This window comes from Vidua chalybeata, chromosome 16, assembly GCF_026979565.1.
Source record: "Vidua chalybeata isolate OUT-0048 chromosome 16, bVidCha1 merged haplotype, whole genome shotgun sequence".
Classification (NCBI taxonomy): domain Eukaryota; kingdom Metazoa; phylum Chordata; class Aves; order Passeriformes; family Viduidae; genus Vidua; species Vidua chalybeata.
In genome coordinates, this window is record NC_071545.1 from 13,336,772 (window position 1) to 13,357,498 (window position 20,727).

Genomic DNA, 20,727 nt, shown 5'->3' on the forward strand with positions numbered 1-20,727 from the left:
ATGCATGCAAAAAACCACTCTCTGCACAACAGGTAGAAACCTTAGGATCTGTCATTCTCCCTCCCCTCAGCTGAGTCCTGAAAAAAAAATTAAATCTACAAATTTCTAGTTGGAGAGTTAATGCCTTTGCCTTGAGCTCATTTTAAGAGTGAGGAGAAAAATCAAGGTTTTCAGGGAGAAAGAGGCATCCCTGGAGTTGGTTCCTGTAAAGGGCAGTACTCTGCCTGCCTCAGACTTCTGGGATGTGCAAGATCATCCAGTGTAATCTCCTAAATCCAAAACCTCCCTCCCACATCACAAACACAGGTGCCAGCTTGGCATTTCATGTTGATGCAACAATTCAGACACCAGCAGCTCAGCACTTGGCTACAGACCTACACACAAACCCAGCCCTGCTCTGCTCACAGCCTATCTCCCAAACCATCATTTAGAAGAATTGTTTTGCTCTGATTTTGTGCTATAAGGGTGGGGATGAATGGAAGAGCACCACGTGATTTGCAGTTCTGCTGCTTCCAGAGTGAGTTTTACTTCCAGTTTCCCTTCCCTGAACTCACAGCCAGGGGTTGCTTTGATCAGCACCAAGATTCAGTCACCAGTTTAAAGAGCTGGACTCCACAAACCCCCAGGTGCTGCACATACCTGCCACAGCTCCACACAGCATTAATTGCAGCTGCCTTCTCTTCTCCAGAAACCCAGCAGCCACATGGAAAAGAGCAGGAGAAATGCCCTGTGAGCCCCAGGATATATAGCAGAGTGCTCCTCTGTAACTTGTACTTCACAGATCCCTCCAGGAGAAAGGACACAGCATTTCCTTCCCAAATCCTCAGTAGTTTTCCTATCTTTTTTCTTTTCTTTTTTAAGGCATCCTGAATGCCACTTTAAAGAGCTTAACAGAACAAAGAAGTCCAAGTGCAACCTTTTAAGTAGTTATTTAACAAGTTGGATGAATGTCTTCAGGAGCATTCAGGTTCCCATCTTAGCACTGTTTTCACTGGAGAGGAAACAGAAATAAAGGATTTAAGATTGCTGGGACAGGCAGTGGCACTGACATTCACACTGCTGAGCAACCAGCAGCCTGCTCAGCTCACAGCCCTGTCTGCAGGGGCACTGAAAGCAGGGAGAACCAGGCTGCACACAACCAGCAAACTGCTGTGAAAAGCAGCAGTGAGGGCTAAGTAGACCAAAACCAAGAGGGCTGGAAAGCACAGAGTCAGGTTTAGTTCCAGTGGCAGAGGACTATAAAACCACAAGGAACTGACAGGTTCTGATGGCATCCTGGATGTTGAGCAGCTGCCCATCAGACCCACTCAGGAAGCCACCTAAGCTGCACTTGGGAAGCTGTGCTCCAGAAAAAAATTGCAAGCATAATGCACCATCAGGAAAAAATGTGGAAGGAAAGGGGGTATTTTTATATTTTATTTTAAATGTGACCTGAACTTATCACAAAAAACTTTGCTTTCAAGCACAGCATACCTCACCTTGTTCACAAAGCTGCTGACACAAAAGCTGAGAGACCTGACCTTAAGGTGGCACACAGGGAAAAACCTGACTTACTGCAGCAGCCCACCTTGGCAAAAGGAAGGTCTCTGTCAATCTGCACAGCACTTTCAGAACTATTGACTTAAAAGCCTGCCACCAACCCTTCCAGGTGTCAAACACCCCAGAGTGAGGGACTTCCAAAAAGAATGACTTCACAGGTCACATTTTCTGGTTACTACAGCCATGCCCTTTCTTAGGGCCACATTAAGCATCTGCACTTGCCACAATTCCAGAGGTCAGCAGCCAGAAGCTGAGGCTTCATGTTCAGAAGGGTTTCACTTCAATACCTGTTAAGGATAGTCATGCTCCCATACCTTTTTTCCTCCCCTCACACTGAGCTCCTCCAGCATTTCTTACAGCTTTGAAAGGAAATGCCCTGGAAAACGTTTTTGTAGGATTCAGATCAGATACCCTCCACATATCCAGCGTGGTGGAATTGGGAGAACGGATTTAAGGTGGTAAAATAAACTGCAAGAAGGGGGAAGATCTTTAACTGCAGCTTAAGCTGATACTGCCACAGCCTATCCCTAACACTCAAATTACAAATGCTCCTACTGCAAGGTCAGGCACTTTGAAAGATGCTTTTACACAATCAATTAAGGGTTTAAATATACACAAAAGCCAGTTTAGAGCCAGACTGGGCCAACAGGCCAAGCTCACAGTGATAAGTCTTAAATGGCCTTACCTACTCAGAGTAAAATACCAACAGAAACCTTGTAAGACAGGTGCCAACACCTGAGCAACAAATCCATGCTCTGCACCAGTTTCTGCTGGAAAGAATAAAAAATAAGCTGCCTTTCACACCCAACAACTGCTGCAGGAGGAGCATTGTCACAGAAGAACTGCAACTACCTCCTTACTGCTCCAGCACCACAGATGACCACTTGTCAAAAGATTTTCCAGACAGCCAGCAACAGCCTTTGTAAAACTGGGTTTAGTTCTGTTTACAGCCACGTGTAGCCTTGCAGCCAATTCCAGCCCGGCAAGCTCTCAGCAGTGAAAACCCAGGGCAGCCTTCCAGGCTCGTGACAGTTGTCCAGCCTGACTTCATCCATGTCACGTGGCAGTGGCCACTGTGGAGTTTGGGTATGTTAAAAGAGCAGAAAAGCAAAGAGGCTGCATTTGAGGCAAGTACCACGATATCAGAACAGAAAACAGAAATTAGATGGTGGCTGGATTTAGAGATGCTCCACATCCAGCATGAATTCCTTCTAAGACTACTAAAGTTGACAAATGAATGAATTATGAGCTAAAAAGAAAGAAAAGAAGAGCTGCACATTAACTCTCCAGGTCCATAGTCCTGTAGATTAATGAGACTGTACCACCCACTAATCCCAAGGCAAACCAACATTTCACAGACACAGGACTACAAAAACCACCACAGGCCACAGCCAGGGGGTTACACAGGCTGCACTCAGAGCAGTTGCTAAGGACAGACTGTTTCAGGCAGTGAATCCTGTGCCCACCCTTGGTCAACACACTCGTGTCCAAACACCAGGTGAACAGAACAGAAATTCTCTTCCTGGGTGTTGCAGTACCAGACAGATTATTTAACTACCTGGGCTGGAGAGTCAGTAAAACCAGCCACAAACTGCTAAATAAACACAAACACATGGAGCTGAGGAGCACTCTCTAGACACTGTGTCCAAGGCAGAGGTGTGTTCCAGCCGTTGGAAGCTGGTCTGTGCTAGTCCTGGCAGATCCAAAAGCACCTCCCAGTTGATACACAATGAAGCTCCACTACAAAAGGATTCTGCTTTAACAACCTACAAGGAGCTATTTACATTAGCCAAGTTACTGCTCCCAGGTCTTGCTCATCCGTAGCTGGAAATCCCAGCAGCACAGGAGGCATTAAATGCCCTACCCTGCTGGTTTCCTGAAAGGAAAAAAGAGCTGCTTTTATTGCCTCCCCATTATGCTGCTGCTGTCATCTCCCTCAAATTGCATTTCAGCACATGACAGCAAAGCAGGGAGAGGAGGAAAGTCCTCAGCAGCATCATGGCTGTGTTGCAGGCAGCTTGTCAGTACTGCTGTGCCTTCCCTCTGCCAAGCCCCTGAAATGTATTTGCCCAACAGAGCCTGTACTTGCCAGGGGTACATGGGCCAGGGCTCCTTCTAAGACTGGCCTTCAAGCAAAAATGACCTGCAAGAAGCATCAGGGAGAGGTTTTCCTTCCCCAGCCATCACACGAAAATGCATCAAGTCTTTGGGATGGGATTTGGAAGTAGAAGTGTAAATCTGTTCCTCGCTCTGGTTTTGCAAGGGCTGCAAAAAGCCAACCCCTGCCTGCTTTCCTCCAAGGAATAACAGGAGCAGTGCCCACAGCTTGGTAAGAGCACGTCAGTCTGGATAAAGCAGTACAGAAGCCTTGTGCAAGGAGTGCTTTGGATAAAACATATTACTTGAGGCTATTTTTCATTCTTATATTCACCCAAAAAGAGATTCCAGCTACAGCAGATCCCAACCACCTTGTACTGCAGAGCAGCATCACGTGATGCCTCTAAAGATCCCATCCAAATGTTTCTCTGAATAATGCAAACAGTAGCTTGGCCTCCTTGCAGGGGAGAGCAGGCTGAGGGAGCAACACCACGCTTGGCCTCTGAGGCCAACTGAAAACATTTCAGGTCACCCTGCCACCCACAAACACTCCCAGTTTTATTTCAGCTCACCAGCTTTGCTTCTCATTTCAAGGGGCAACCACAGCCTCCAAAACTCACCCTGAGAGCAGCTGGGCACAACCAGCATCAGCACAGGAGTGGGGCACCCTAAAGCCAGAGAGGAAGCCACACGTTTCATTTAAATTCCTGCTGACCTGGGTCAGGAGCACTGCGAGGTGACAGCGTGGCTCGGGGTAGCAGCTGCCCCATGGTGAAATCCTTCCCTAAAGCCCAATGCTTCTTCCACTTAATCAGGCACTGACAGTTCCCCTCATGAACACAGGCAGGGAACCACAGCAGGGTTGGTAATTAGGAGAGAGGTGTCATTCAGAAGGCATATAATTTCCCATCCTCAGGAATTAAGCCTTCTCAAGGATTGTTATGAATTTAAAACCATTGCAAGCCCTTAAGCACTGACCCGGAGGAAAAACATCACTCCTGAGATAGTCCAAAATAAACTTGAAATTCTATAAAAGTGACATGAAGGCTGGTGAGAATGAGATTATCCCAGCTCAGTGAGACACTCCTTATTATCTCTCATCTTAGTGCTTTGGCAATGGTAACTTATTCAAGCCATCAGGACATTGCTAAGTGGCTTTCCCCCCCCCCCCCCTTTTCCTGCCTACCTCTCCCAGTTTCCCACATCTCCCACTTCCAGTAACCTGCTTAAAAACAAAACTACTCTGGAGTAATGTTGACTAGCCCATTATTCAGCTCCATTTCAAACACAGCAACTCCCAGCCTGTACACAAATGACCTTATCTCCCGGGAGACAGCTGCTGTCCCCAGGCAGCTGTGTGTTTCACACCTTCTGCTGTATTTAAAAGGGCACCTGTCCCACTGGGATTGGTCCTACTGAGAGTAATCCCAGTTACATGAAGCAGCTTGAACCCCCACCATCACTTCAGTGCACACACAGGCTTTGGAGACTATTAATACCTCATCATTAAGTAGATACAATGATTCCAAATTCAGTAATTTAAAGGGAGTTTTAAAATATCTCCGGATCAAAACCATCTGCAAAAAAAACCAAAAAAACATCTCCAAACTTCCAATGAGAGGAACGAGTGGTGCAGCTCTGACTGTCCCATAAAGAATGCAGCCAGTGGCAAGCCCCAACACCCAGCACTGCTGGAGCTCAGACACAGTAAACCACTCACAATGGCTTTAGAAAGATATAAATAAAAATAAGACACCCATTCCAAATTAATGAATGGGAGCTTCTTCCAGCAGGCACTAAACAACACCCGAAGGGCTCCACGTCTCTTGCACTTGTGTTTGTGCTACTCCAGGTTGCTAATCAGCTCCTGGCCCCTGGGATATGCTTCCTGTCTCTCTCCAGCTGCGCCAGAGCAGCCGGAATTGTGTCTTTGCCCCACCTATTCTAGCCACAGGACTTTCAGTGATTTGTGTCCAATTTCAAAGCACAAGCCTCGCCAGCAGCAGGAACGCCCACCACATTCTCAGGCAGACAAAGCAGTGGTCTACCCCGGAATTTGGACTTCCGAGGCAGCTCCTGAAACGCCAGCCCAGGAACAGGCTGGCAGCACCCTGCTGGAATCCAGACTGTACCTTTTCACCAGTAACACCTGTCCCAAGTGTTCTTCTAGGAACTGCTGTTCCTGCCCTGACTGCCTGCAGCCAGGCCAACCAGAAGGAAAACATCCCAGGAAGCAAGAAAAAGAGATGGAAGAAAGCCCGTTACCACAATGCAGCACCTCCAAGCAGGCTGAATGTCTACAGGTCTTCAGGAAGTCTGTCTGAGTCCCTTCCCAAGTCTTGGTGTTCCAGGCACAAACTCCTGTCAAGATGATTGTTTATGAACATCCCATCACACCACGAAGACACCCAGCACATGAAATCTATTAACGTGTTTACAACTGCACAAGGCCTGATGTAAGGCAGCGGAATTTTTGCACAGCATTCATCCTAGAAATTAAAAGCACACATTAAAGCTGTAAATCCCAGAGTTCTGGAATTAAAAGCTGTCCCTGGAATCCTACTAGTCCTAAACAAAATGGAGTCTACCACATGGTTTGAGTTTCTACCACAGGCCTTGTACCTGTTCACGGGTGTACCAGAACCGGCTCAAGATTTGGATCTGCAGAATGATGGGTCTCAGATTTCCTTCCTCACCTTCCAAGCAGGTTGCTGGAGGAAAAACCCTCATGCCATCCTCTCTGAAAGCAGGAGAGGCCACCTTAGCTGAGCAAAGGCCAGTCTAAATGCCTGACGGGGGACACCTGCCTTTCCCTCCACTGCTACCACTGAAAACCTGCAAGAGCTCCAAAGTGCATCAGGTGGGAGAGCAGAGATTGTTAAGAAAGAGGAATCAAGCTCCACAGAGACAGAATGGAGAAGCTGAGATCTGCTCATAGGTCTTTAGGACTGGCTGTGCCTCTCAGCCACCAAGAGAACCATTGCTGCCTGAAGCAATGCTGTTCCACAGGGAAAGAAACACAAGAAAAGCTCTGGAAAGCACATGGACATCAAGCTTTAGTCCCTTAGCACCATGCCTGGATTATGGAAATAAAAGTGCACAGCAGCAACATCAGCTCCTCTCTTTCAAAGCATCAGAGGTCTCAGGACAGTGGCCAAACTGACCAGAAACAGCAACAACTAAACTTATTTGTAGGAAGATTGTTCTAAGCATCTGTCAGTCAGATTCTAAAGTAAGGTATTGCAGGACACTCAAAGACAACACTCCAGGTCATGAAGCACAGGTGAGAGGAAAGGAAAAACTCCCCGGGCTGGGCTGGTAGGTGCAAGCAGCCGTGATCCACCCAGGCTTCCAGCCAGCACGGCTGCAAATCCCAGGATCCCTGGGATGACTCTTTAAGCCAATCCACATTTTGCCCACCCCAAAGCACTGCCCCAGGCGAGCTCACACCCCTCTCTTCACACACACGCTGGAGCTCCCCACAGCTCTTCAGCCTCAGAAGACTTCGGTGGGATCCCGACCTGCCTCCAGCCTTCTGGGGGAACAAGGTCAGCTCCAGGGGCAGAAAAACTCATTACATAAACGCAGAGTACATTAACACTTCCAGGCTGTGCTCTACCACGGCTGGCTGGCACTTGGATCAATAGAGAAAGGAAAGAAGAGGAGGAAGAGGAGTATCTCTTACACCGATCCCTCAGCTCCGAGGACAGCTGTGTTTGGGGTTTCTTTCCTGCAGCAGCTCCCACAGCAGATACCTGAAATGTCGAGATGTCCCAGCGGCACCGAGTGCTCCCACACTGAACAGGGGTCAGAAGAGAACAATCTTTTACCCTCCTCTCCCCACCAGCTGCGGCGCCGGGTTATCCCCGACTGCAAACACCGGGCCCGGGCTAGCCGGGACAGCCGTAAGGAGCCCCCGGAGAGCAGCGCCGGTCCCCGGGCGTCCCTCCGGGCTGCGGGGGGACACGGGGGTGGTGAAGGGACCCCCTGGCCCCGGGAAGGGGGAGACGGGACCGGCCCTGAGGGGATGGAGGGCGGAGGGAAAGGACCCGGTCCTGAGGGGAGCTGGAGGGGGAGGGGTGTCCCCGATTCTGAGGGAAAGCGAGGAGGAAGGACCCGGCCCTAAGTGAAAGTGGAGGGGTACGGGAACACTGACACGGGGACGACGACGCGGGGAACCCGTCCCTGACGGGAAGAGAGGGGAAGGACCGGCCCTGAAGGGACGCGGCGGAAGAGGAACGGACGGAACGGACGCCGGGCCCTGAGGGGACGCGGGGAGAGGGGGAAGAACGACCCGTCCCTGAGGACAGGCCCCAGCCGGGAGCAGCGCCCGACCACGCAGCGAGGGGGCTGGCGAGGCCCAGGGACGCCCCGGGGCGGCCCCTCCGTCCGCTGGACGGCAGGGCTGTCCCGGCACTCACCGGCTCCGCGGGACGGAGGGGTCACCCCGGCACTCACCGGCCCCGCCGCCCCTCCGGCCCCGCTTCATTTAACCGCCGCTCCCGCCGCTTCCGCCCGGCCCGCGCCACGTGACCGCGCCGCCCCGCACCATAGAGAGACAGCGAGGGAGAGACAGAGCGGCGCGTGGGGACGGGCGGCGCGGGCGGGCCCGGCCCGGCCAACCTACCATAGAGAGAGGGGGCGGGCGGCCAGCGCCGCGCCACGCCCCCTGCCGGGCGGGCGGTGTTCCCGTGGGAGGGGGCGTGGCCAGCGCTGCACGTGTGTGCGGGGCGGGGCCCGGGGGACAGAACTTTTTGGGGGGCTCAGCAATTGGGGGGTCCGGGATCCCGCACTTTTTGGGGGGCTCAGCAATTGGGGGGGTCCTGAACGGGACCCTTGCGCTTTTTGGGGGGCTCAGCAATTGGGGGGGGTCCGGGACCCCTGCACTTTATGGGGGGCTCAGCAATTGGGGGGGTCCTGAACGTACCCCTGCACTTTTTGGGGGGCTCAGCAATTGGGGGGTTCTGTGACCCCTGCACTTTTGGCGGGGCTCAGCAATTGGGGGGGTCCGGGACCCCTGCACTTTTTAGGGGGTTCAGCAACTGGGGGGGGTCCGGGACCCTTGCGCTTTTTGGGGGGCTCAGCAATTGGGGGGGTCCGGGACCCCTGCACTTTATGGGGTCTCAGCAATTGGGGGGGGTCCGGGACCCCTGCACTTTATGGGGGGCTCAGCAATTGGGGGGGTCCTGAACGGGACCCCTGCACTTTTTGGGGGGCTCAGCAATTGGGGGGGTCCTGAACGGGACCCCCCCGTCCCCCACAGCTCTGGGTGCTGGTGGAGGCCAAGGGAGCGGCAGGGAACCCCAGCCAGGACAGCGCCTTTGCAGCTGGGGACGTCCTGCAGGAAGAGTAGAAAATGGAACTTGAGGGGTTTGAGTGATGTGCCAAGGTGCCAGAAAAGGAGAAAACCGATTCGTTGAGCTCCGCATGATTTCCTAAGAGAAACGGGAAAATTTTAATTGCGTTTTCAAGAGGTTCACGTCGTAGAGAAGTCCTGGAGCAGCCCCTTTACAGCACAGCACACCCACTGGAGCAGGCTCCAGGGATCCTCCTCTCTCTTAGCACCAAAAGGAAAGCAGAAATCAGAAAAACTTGACAAAAAGTATTTATTAAAGAAAACAGCAGTGTCAGTGGGTGACAGAGCACTGAAGGACTGACACGATTTCCTGCTCCAGGTAATGAAATCTGTTCAGTCCCTGCCGCTGGCTGACACGAGGGCTGGGCTGCAGCAGCTCCCCGGTCATTTGTTCATCTTGTGAAATTACTCAAAGAACAAAAAAGCATTTTATTTGTACTCCCTCCTTTTTTATTTATTAAACCAAATTATGGCCCAGCTTTCAGCATCAGGGAGGGAAGGCACTGCTGCAGCACACACCAACTCAGCACCCTCCTTGGACTTGCTCCTGTCCTTCTCCACTTGCAAAGAAGCAGTAATTACAGAAAAAAAACAAAAAAAACCAAAAAAAAAAAAAAAAAAAAAAAAAAAAAAAAACCAAAAAACAACAACAACAAAAAACCCAAACAGGAAAGCAAGGATTCATCAACATGAGTGTATCTTTCTCCACCTTTCATTAAAGGGGAGATTACAGTTTCTTTCTGCAAATTGAGGTTTAGTTAAAGTATCAGGACAAGTAATGAGATAAGAAGGGAAATAGATCAAGGTGAATTAATGAAACAAATGTTCTCCCTGCAGAGGAGGACTTTCATCTGGGCAGTCCATACAGATCTGTTAAATCAGCTGCATTTTGATACTTTGTCCACTCTTTTCCTCTGATTCCCACAAATATTTTAACAAACAAAACAGTGGATACCAAGAGTTTAAAGTTGTGAGTTTATTGCATATGTAACAAAAATGAACATGACCTCCTGGGTCCAGCCTACTATACAATCACTGTTTATTCCAGCTGGTTCCATAACCACATTAAATAGAACTAGTATTTCCTTAAATACTTTGATTTAGACATAAAATGAAACATTAGTGTACAACTTCCACAAAATAAATCTGCAATAAAAACAGTGGGAAGAATAACAAGGATAGCAGCAATACTTAAACATGACATTACAAAATAATAAATTAAAAAAATACATTATAAAGTGGTTGAGGAACAACAACAACACAAAAAAAAAAAAAAATTAACAGATTAAAACCAGATCCATACTGTGTTTCTGGGAATTTGCTGTGCCACACTGCCCCGAACCTGGGCACTGGCTCCAGAGGGCCTGGTGACTGGATCAGTAATTTACAAAATCTGTTGGATTTTACAACCACCTCGACTTGAACTGAGGACAAACTGCTGAGCTGATCGCACCGCCTGGAGCTTCGAGCAGCCTTTTTGGAGCAGGCTCTTGTCTAACGTAATGCCCAAGTGAACACTCCCACCCATCCAACAGTCTCGTTTCTTCCCGCTGGAACGCACGAGCAGAGTGGTGGTTTCCTACATCCCTGAGCGTAGAGTAGAGGCTGAGGAGCAGTATCAGGGCACGGCTGATGGAGCAGCTGCGGGGTTTGCCGTGGGACAGGAATGACAGACACGCTGTACCTTGTATTTCCTTCGGGTCAGATCCAAGAGTGTCCGCGCACACGGTGGAACGTGGAATGACAACATGAACACGGGACTCGATGGTTTTTCTTTGGGCAAGTTTGAGAAGTAACAACCAAGTTCAAGTGCTGGCAGACCGAGTGGGAATGGACACAAATTCAGACAGCTGAGGTTATCCCAGACCTCTGAGAGCCACTGGCTCAAGCCACGCTAACTCCTGTTGGCATTTTGTCCTTCCCTGGCCTTGGAAGTGGGCACAGGAAGAACAGCCCATGGCTCCAAAGCCATTCTGCCTCACTCCTTGCTGTTCCTCCATTCACCCAACCAGCTTTAAGGCCTGCCTCAAATGCACGTAGAGAACAAGACAAAAAATGTCTTTGTCGTCACTGAAGTGGCACAAAATTGCAAAGACAACACGACGGGAGAGGTGGTGAAGCTGTTGAAAAGAGAACTGAAATAATTTAAAAGACAGTGCCCTATTCTCGTTACTGTCAGCACGGAGGAGGTACCTTGACAAGGGCTTTTAAATACAGCAAAAAACAGACGGACTTTTCGAAACAACAATCCTTGCCTATTCTTATTTTGTGCATTCAATAAAACACTGACCTAGCAAAGACATTAGGAACTATCTTATGTCAACTGGGTCGTTGACATAAAGCTACTTGACCTATAGATCTCCAAATCAGGGGCCTTTCCCTTCACCTCACTTGGTTTGTACTGAGCCAGTTGTGCTGCAGGTGTGACAGGATTTTTATTAGGGGTGGACTTTAGTATCTGGGTTTTTGGGTTTTTTTTACACTTCTTTCAGTGAAAAACCCACATGAGACTGCATGCAAAGCTTTTGGGCAATAATCCGTTTTGCATTTTTCCTATCTGACTGGTTTATTGCACATTCAAACGTACTGAAAGGATTAAATACACTCTATGAACAGGTTTGACTTCAAAGCAATTTAGAAAATCCAGGGTTGTGGGGACTCTGCTACTCAGCCTGGAACTGTAGGGATGCTGTCTGCCAACTGCTGCACATCCCAACAACCAGAACTGCAGAAACTGGTCTCCAAGTGCCAAAAGATCCCTACAGAACAGGGGGCTGAACATGCCTCTCCTGTACAGTCCTGCAGGATGAGCATCTTTAGCCACCCTGTGCAAATCTCACAATATGGTACAATTTTACACCTCCGATGCGACTCCTGACAACCAATCACAAGAATTATGGTCAATGGCAAAAAGAAAACCACAAACAAACAAAACAGAGAAAGATGCCAGGTTTTGACAAGTGTCTACTTTCTATCCTATCACAGTTTAAAGCTATTACCAAATGCAATTAAATAAAAAGACAAAATAGAAGTATTCCAGTAGACATCTCCTAAGGACAGTCTCTTACCCACAGCTGAATTTCAATGCACTATTCCATTAACATAACATCTGTTAAGTGGTTCAGTCATGAATCTCCCTAAAAATCAGGCTTGCCAAAGAAAAAAAAATCCTATACAAGCAAGCCTGCTTAAGTTTAGACATGTTTGATAGATAACTGGGTCTCTCTGAAGCCATGTTATTTGTTAAAATACTGTCTCGTCTTGGTGTGCCAACTGGAAAAATGTTAGTGATTGAGTGTCTTAGGTTACAATGTAAGATGTAACCAAAAGTATGTATTCTATCACAATCTCTTAAAACCAAGTGGGGCAGTATTCTTTATCTCTTCCATGACACATCCCTGATAACTCCCTCTGGGGGAATTATCTTCTGGACCATTAAGCCTCAATTCATGACTCATAAAATGACATCACCCATTGTGAGATGCTCCAGCCAGGGGGAGGAACCAAGCATTCCTACCTGGATATGATCTGAGACTTTGGAACACCACAGGCAGCCCTTACCTACTGCATTCCCAGAGGACAAGAGCCACATAACTACCACTGGACCTTCAGAGGAAGACCAGACTCTTCTACAGGATCACTGCTTCAACAGAACCACATCTATCACTTCAGCAGGACTGCAGCCAGCACTAACTTGGGCTGCCACCACCACCCTGACCAACAGGGTGTCAGGTCCTATCCTGACTCTGTCACTTTAAGCCAGTGTTTCTGTATTATTGCCTTGTTATATATATACTAGTAAAGAGCCATTATTCCCATTTCTCGTATCTTTGCCTGAAAGCCCCTTAATTTCAAAATTATAGTAATTTGGAGGGAAGTGGGTTACATTTTCCATTACAAGGGAGGCTCCTGCCTTCCTTAGCAGACACCTGTGTTTCAAATCAAAACATTCAGGTATTGGATTTGCTTTTGTTGCCCCTGTGTTAGAGAACAAACCTTTTAATATTAGTTTCAGATATTGGAAAAAATAGCCTTATGGCTCTCTGGAGAAATTTTCATCCCTACATAACTGAAGTCATAAATTCTTCCAATAGCTTTCTGTAACATTTAGAATGTATTCACTGTATTGTTTCCCTTTTACCTCAATCTCCAAATAAACTTTTCCCAAGGCCAAAAACTTTGAAGCAGGAATTTGCTCTGTTAACTTGACTTTTAGTGATTTCCATGTGAGTCTTAGAATTTAAAGTCACACAAACACATCTTGGGTAAAACAGTGGCACAGAAATCACAGCTTTGGGATTGAATGGATTTTTATCCTCTGTCTCCTCCTCACAAGGCTTCTCTGCAAGGTACTTACATCTGAACAAACGATGGAAAGTAATTCTGCTGGAGGAAAGAATTGTTTTCACGTGCAAAACAATTAGATTTCAGCCAGGACAACCAAAAAGAAATCATACAATACCGTTTAAGCTGTCCCAGATTCCTTCACTTTTCTCAAGGTGAGCCACAGCTTCCACTGGGAGCTTCCTGCTAAGGCAGAACTTGGATTTCTTTACCTTTCAGTTAAGTGTTCATATGGAGGTATTTTCTGCTAGAAGTTTACTTTTTAAACAGATGTTTAAAATGTGCAATGCAAATTCTGGTGCCAGTCAGACACTTTGCACCTGCTGGATTCTACAAAGGCTCAACCTTGATTTAAGACAGACTAACCAGGTGCACCTACCAGTTTCAAGTCCTCAGCAAATTAAGCTCATTCTCAAATACACTTTGATTCTCCTATTAAAAAAGCCCCACAGGTCGCTGACCCTATCACAATATGTGTTACAAATCTAGCAGAATATCCTGTGTAACCAAAGCCAAATGCTGAATTTGGCTGCATTTCATTTCAGGGGGGATAGAAGAAGAGGGAAGGGATTCTTGTAACAAAGGGGAGAAAATAGAGTTGGGAACCACCAAGAAAAGCCCCGACCCTCCCCCCCTAATCCACCAGCGACCTAAGGGAAACATCTTAGAGCCCCATCTCTAAGTTGTCAGAGTTCAGGTGTTTCAGACAGCTTAGCAGGAAGTTCACAGCAAGCTTCTTCTAGCTTTTGATTTGGTGGTCCATGAGCTAGCATCTGTTTCCTTTGGTAGCTTTTTCATTCCACAGCAAACCCACACGTCTCTTCCACAGCTGTCAACAGCTTCTCATAAAGCTTCTCGTATGACTCATAAGGCGGAATGTCGATCCGGTTAAAGCTGCAGGGAAAGTAACAAAACACTGATGGATCTGAAGTGCTTATTGGGGGGAAAATGTAAAGAGGCTACATATAGATAGAAATTGTAAAAACCCTCAGCTGTCTCAGTGACGAAAAAAGATGAAAAACAACTATTTCTACAGCAGGAATGCACAGCTTAATAGGGCAGCATTTGGGATGAGGAGGAGGAGGAGGAGGCAGATGCAGGAGACTTGCAAAGAAAAAGCAACACATCAGGCAAGCACACTCCCTGCCCTGCCTGCAGACAGTCTGCTGCTGCTGACACCATTTCCTGCGTCTGATGGAGTGAGATTTACGTGCAAGGGCTCAGGCTATGCCTATACTGCAGCAACAGCACGAGCTTCCAACATATGACATCTGACAACACTTCTTTGTAATGAAGAAATAAACTTACAAACATCTCACTACCCAGAATAATCACCTCTGGAATAAATGAAAACCACAGATAGTATAGAAGACAAGCTTTAAGAAAGGCAAATTATTTTGCTGGCTGCAGAGTACGGATATATCCAAGCTAACAGAGCACTCTTGGAGTCCTCCATATGTATCACATGATTAACCCCTGCCCAGGACAGATATAACTCCTTTAAATCAAGACAAAGGGAGAAGAAGCAGAGTGTTTCCATCTTACCAAGTGTGGGCTTTTGGAAGGTTGTCTGTGTTTGCATCTATTAAATGGATGGTAAACAGTCTGGGTCCTGCAGCGCCTGTAGAACCTTAGACAGACATTCCAGTTAATGCACTTCAACAAAGCATCATTCACACACACACATTTTGCTGCATATAAAAAGGCAAGAGAGGAAATTACAGTTCCAGCTGCAAGCCTAAGTATGTCCTAGGCTAAATCTGTAGAGATATTTGCAGCTGATGCAGGGATGGCAGAAGAGATAAGGCTGTTTGTGGCAATCATTTTACAGACTGGTATTTTGGAAAGCTGCTAAATTTGATATTAATGAAGCTGCACCATCAAATATGAAAATACTTAAGTGCATGAAGGTTTTCCTTGTAAAACAGAACAAGTATTTTAATTTTGAACATCAATTTACTGTCAGCCAACAAATGGAATGTGATCAGGAGATCAGAACAGCCAAGGACACTGCCACATTTTTGATAAAAACGTGCAATTTTCAGAAATTTGCTTTAAAGGCTAATGGTTTGTTGCTGAACACCAAGGGGAATACAATTCTCACATGAAGAAGTTCTTTAGTCAGCCATATATCCCTGTGCATATTTGCAGGGAATGATTTGAACCTCAGAGCACAGAGCTGTAGGAGACTGACAAGCCAAAATTGACAGCAGTCAAAGCACTGCACAGTAACAGATTCACCAGCTTCCATCACTATCAGCAACAGCCAAAGTGTTCAGCAGCAGCTGCTGCTGACAAATGTAAAACTGCTCTCAAGCTCTAAAGTTTGCAAGTGCTTGACTTATCCAGTAATATGCTGATATTTTACAAGAGGCCTGGAAATACCACACCACTTTTATCCCTTTCTCCAACCACAGACTAACTCAGCCTCCACATCAGTCACCTTGTAAAGCCTTGAAACCTTGAAGTGGGACACGCGTTGAGCCCGTCACAAACTGCAGCAGCCTTGCCCTTCTTTCTTCATCAAACGTTTCCACTGCTTGCCAGAACCACTTGACAATGTTGCTGTCAGCCATGCAGTGCTTTAGGCGTGTGTTGGACTTCCAGTCATTCAGGTCTATCTTATCCAGGCCTCCTATGATCAGCTGTTAAAAGATTAGGAAGCGCTTTAAAGTCCAGAGTAATTTCAGGTTTGCAGTTATAAAACCAAATCCAACCACGTCACGAAGCCTGGCATTGTTTAGGTGCTTCACCCACCTTTTTGGTGCAAGGTAACCTTCCAAACCAGTACAGAACTGGCAGTAAATCTCTCCAGTTTGACTGCAGTGAAACTGACCCCAAGCAGTGCTTTACCAGCATTAGAACTTCCACAAACAACTAAGAGTCAGAAGCCCATGCAAGATTTGCTTTATTAAATCTGTGCTCCCTGGAATGCACAGCCTGGCTTTATGAGGGCACAGCACTGATTTGGAATAAGGCTGTGGCACAGCATCATTGTCCTGCTGCAGGATTGTCCTAGAGGTGTCAATACTAGCAGCAATGGAATCCTGCTCAGCTTATGGGAACATCTGAGTTGCTTTGTTGTTTCACAACAAACTACGGAAACTTTTCATCTGTTTTTTGACCCCAGTTGTGAGAATCTCTGACACAGACCAGATATATCACTTCAATCTCTTTTCCACATGACACCAGGTTACAAAAAGGAAGTTGCTGCTGGCCATGCATTTAACCACCTCCTCTGGCAACAACAAATAAATGGCACAGAGCAAAGTTCACAAACAAAACGTGTGTTGTATTTTAAATTTCCCATAATATTCCACAGTAAGGATTCCATTGCTGAGAGCTGCCCTTTAGCAGCTGTCTTGTTGTGCCACCAAGACAGCACCCACTTACAGCTGCTCACATCATTAGGGGAGTTGTGACTGTCCTGATGTGGAGAGTATTGAAATATTTTTTGAATGATGGATTTTTAATCTACCTTTTTAAGCAAATGGAATGCAAGAACTTTGTGGGATTAACCAAAATGCATGACTGACTAGCACAAAGCTAGAGCTTTCTAAACCACAAATGGTGAATATTCCACAGGTTGCCTTATTTTTTCTAGGAAGCAAAACCAGAGGAAAAATTGCTGTAACAGGAACTATTTGAAGAAGTAGCTTTGTGCACCTCAGGATTTGATAAGAAGACAAATTAATTTCTTTTCTATATGCTCAGCTCTTCTACTTCTGCAAACTAATTCCTGTGTGCAAACAGAAACAGCCATGCATGAAAAGTTACTGAACAAAACAGGTTCTGGTATAAATAACGTGTCTGGTATTGCCAACAATTCCTCAAACTTGCAGTGTTTCCTCCTTCTCAGACCACCTGCCTTGAGCATTAGTCCTTGGATAGAAACCACGGTGTATTTGTTTTTCCCTGTTTAAGTAGCCCTCTCAATAGTATCAACCCAAAGAATGTCTAGAATAAACCTAAGAGGGTTTGGTTAAACAAATACTCAGCTTTCTGGTACATAGAAGGGAATAAGTTTTGTGTTTTGTTTGTTTTGCTTGTTTTATGTTTGTTTTTTAAATCAGTGCTTGACTGTGGATCAAACAAATTACAGAATAATCCATGTGGATAAAACATACCTCAAGTTCTTTCTGGTCAAAAGGCTTAAGGAGATGTTGAGGAATAAGTTCATTAAAACCTTTCTGCAGAGCCAGGAACTGTGCCTCTATTCCTCTCATGAACCGCCAGTTCACATACAACCTGTGGGGGAGGAAGGAAGAAGTCAGGGGTGATGAGCTGGACAGCACTGGGATTTTCACAGCAGACTTGAAAAATGCTCATTTTACAGAGGACTTTGTTTTAATACATACATTTTGTATTATGAAAGAAGTGCTTATCCATTCCTTTTTCCTCACCAAATAATTATTGCACCATCAATGGAAAAAACAAAATACCACTCAGAACTTCATCTTCCCAGGTCTTCCAGTGAAAACATTAATGTCATTTATGACTCAGGAGCTCCCACCCAAAATACTTATTTTTCCTTAGTTCCACCATATACAAAAATTCTGTTTACTACCCTCTTCCTACACCATTTGCAGGACATATTTCTGTTTGCAATACCTGACATATTCCTTCTTGTTCTCTTCTGTCACTGGAATATTCCTGCCATTTGGTTTGAGTTCGTGCTGTAAAATCCTCCCGAAGGCGTTGTGTTCCACACAGAACGTATGGTCCAGGACTGGTGTGATATCATTCTCTCTGCCAATGCACAGAGGGTAAACTCAGCATTTTTGGCATATTGCTAACTCTCAGTAGTGATGCTGACAGTTATTTGAACACCTAGGTAGTCTTCAGGCTAAATCTTAGTTGCCACCTGCATTTCACACACTAGAGGAATATTGCCACCATCACCAATTTCTGTTTGGTTTAGTGCATGTTGAAGAGCCTGATCAGATATGGGATATTCATCTAATTCTAACAGAACTCAGGATACTGGATAAAACCCTATATACAGAAACACACACACACACACACACACATATATATATACACCCAGCAAGAATCTGATCTGCTGTCACATATCTGAAGCACAGAAGAGATCATACATACAGAACTTCATCATCAGTAACTTCTTTAAATACAAAATTCAAAATAGCATTTAGGAAAAGAAATTGAGATAATGCAAAGCAGTTCCAGAGTCCCAAAGCTATACTGAATGCTGGATCTTGTTCTGTAAGCATACAGAAGCCCAAATTACTTCCATTTATTTTCATTTTAATCAGATTTGGCTTTCTTTTGAAGAAGGCTGTACTTCCCCTCAGATGTCTGTCCTGAGTTTGGATTTTGATAGTGATATTCTACCATGCCCATGCAACTTTTAATGATTTAGTATCTACTTTATTGCAAGGAGAGTTTGCAATGAGAACTTTTCCTCAAGTACCTTTGATATATTAAGAATAGTTTAATAACTTTGTACAGACAGCCATCATAAAAAGATTTTTGCAAACTCTTTGTCTAAAGCATCTCACTATTGCCAACAAACTCTACCCCATTTTCTCTACAGTGAGACAATTGCTAAATTCAGTACTTACAAGATCCAGACTAAACTTTTGTGTAATTCTGGGTCAACAGATTCCAGATCGGAGAGCTGGATGGGCTTCCCCAGCAGCTGTTTATAAAAGGGAACTGTGAACCCCCCGTTGATATAGTGTCCATGGAACACAGCCAAACCCATTATCCGACCAACAAAATGGAAATAAGACAAATGGTCCTGCAGGGAGAGAGGAGAATCAGGCTTGGGAAGACACTGACATCTTGTGGCACCCTCGGTGGTTTGTTCTGTGTAAGTTACCTGCAGCCCTTTGGGCAAAATCAACCACCAATTTTCCTCACAACATAACCAAAACCAAAGCATTTCATCATTAAAAACCTTGAACAAGTCTCTGTGTATTACCTGATTAATAAATTTGATTCAAGTCTCTAGACCTCTCAAAGGGAAAAACTTGGAAAAAGAAAATCCCCATGAAACCTCCAGATGAGGATTCCACACAAATTCATTTATTCTTTGTTTAACCATCCAAATGTATGTACTCTTGAGGAAGCAGTGTGCTTGTTTCCTTCATTTCTTTTATGTTCCTTTTAAACTAACTTTTGAAAGCTGAGGTGTAAGTCCAATGGTTAACATTCTTCCAATCCACCTCCCTCATCTTCCAGTGCAAATGTCAGGAAATGTCATGTCAGGAAGAATTCCCTCTACTAATACAGAACTGCTGCTCCTTTTAGGGTCTGCATCAATACAAATCCTCCAGTAAGAGAGAAAGTAAGCCCAGGAGGGTAGTGAGAAAGGGCAAGCAAGGGATACATCCCTAAAAGTCATGGGGTGGCACTGCTGGGAATGTAATGCTGTGTGCACAACCACCTGTGCTCACAGTGAAGATGAATTTCATCAGTCTTGTCTTCTCAGAATGTCTGTGCAAACCAATCAGTACTGAGGAGTCTCATAGAAATCAGGTATTTATCAAAGGCTGTCATGCTTTTAATTTCTGAACAAAACCCCTCTGCTTCTTACTATATAAATATAAGACATTAACACCTTCTTATTGCAATTTACCCTGCAGTTTAGACTCTTCTTGTGGAAGAACAGCTGTAAGAAACTGCATTTTAAGAGGACATCTCTTAAAATAGGAATATTACTGAGAATAGTAATTACTAGTAATAGTAATAGTACTTACAGGATTGATAGAAGAGTCTGGATTGATTTGCAGCATGTAAATATTATCTGTGGAGTACTGGAAGAGTCCATAGTAGGGATTCAACATTTCATGGCACAGTAAATACAACCACTCTCTGCCAAAAAAAAAAAAAAACCAAACACCCAACAACAAATTTAGAAGAGTGCAAGTTGCACTTAAGTTTTAGACAACACAATTATTGTGATTGATCAGTTATGGAATGCTTATTTCAAAATCAGAGCCTCTTTTGCTGCCCTCCATTTGTAGACCAAAAGGGTGTGATTAAAACTTCACAATGTCCTACTCCACTCAGGGCAGACTTGGTTTAGTTTAGAACCACTGAAGGGATTAACATCAATTAGAGAAGCTACATCAAGCTGTTAGACAATGCCATCAACTAATTGAGTCTGAAGAGGCCACACTTCCAAAAAAATCCTGCCTTTGTACAGAGTTCAGCTATTTGGAGCCTACAAGATCTGCTTCTCTGCAACCTGTACAGTATAAGGAAATAATAAAAAAAAAATCTATTGATTAGAATCAGCTCAATTGCTGGGGATCTTTAGAAAAGCTGTTTTTCTGCCAGCTTGGTGACTGCTTTCAGCAGAGGCCAGAAGGGACAGAGACCAAGTGCATTAAAAGGAGGGGTTGGGTAAATTCTCTCACGTTGGT

The 20,727-nt window shown here is 45.7% G+C and overlaps 2 protein-coding genes across 9 annotated transcripts in view; both read right to left on the bottom strand.

Moving 5' to 3' along the window:
- The window catches only part of RNF216 (ring finger protein 216), a 76,703-nt gene extending 68,533 nt beyond the window's left edge, over positions 1-8,170 (bottom strand). Inside the window, exons 1-2 of one of the 5 annotated variants that reach the window (XM_053957725.1) lie at positions 8,058-8,162; positions 7,392-7,433 (exon numbers count right to left, since the gene is read on the bottom strand). The gene's annotated coding sequence lies outside the window, so the exon portion shown is untranslated. Of the gene's footprint in view, positions 1-7,321; positions 7,434-8,057 lie in introns of all 5 variants that reach the window. The other 4 variants (XM_053957722.1, XM_053957723.1, XM_053957727.1 and 1 more) reach the window with 4 other exon arrangements.
- A 1,783-nt stretch (positions 8,171-9,953) lies between these two features.
- The window catches only part of SMURF1 (SMAD specific E3 ubiquitin protein ligase 1), a 45,247-nt gene continuing 34,473 nt past the window's right edge, over positions 9,954-20,727 (bottom strand). For 2 of the 4 annotated variants that reach the window (XM_053957630.1, XM_053957632.1), the window contains exons 12-18: positions 20,059-20,173; positions 18,919-19,097; positions 17,948-18,085; positions 17,464-17,584; positions 15,780-15,981; positions 14,882-14,957; positions 9,954-14,230 (exon numbers count right to left, since the gene is read on the bottom strand). In XM_053957630.1, the coding sequence (XP_053813605.1) occupies positions 14,131-14,230; positions 14,882-14,957; positions 15,780-15,981; positions 17,464-17,584; positions 17,948-18,085; positions 18,919-19,097; positions 20,059-20,173 (931 nt within the window). In that variant the 3' untranslated portion in view covers positions 9,954-14,130. Of the gene's footprint in view, positions 14,231-14,881; positions 14,967-15,779; positions 15,982-17,463; positions 17,585-17,947; positions 18,086-18,918; positions 19,098-20,058; positions 20,174-20,727 lie in introns of all 4 variants that reach the window. The other 2 variants (XM_053957629.1, XM_053957631.1) reach the window with 1 other exon arrangement.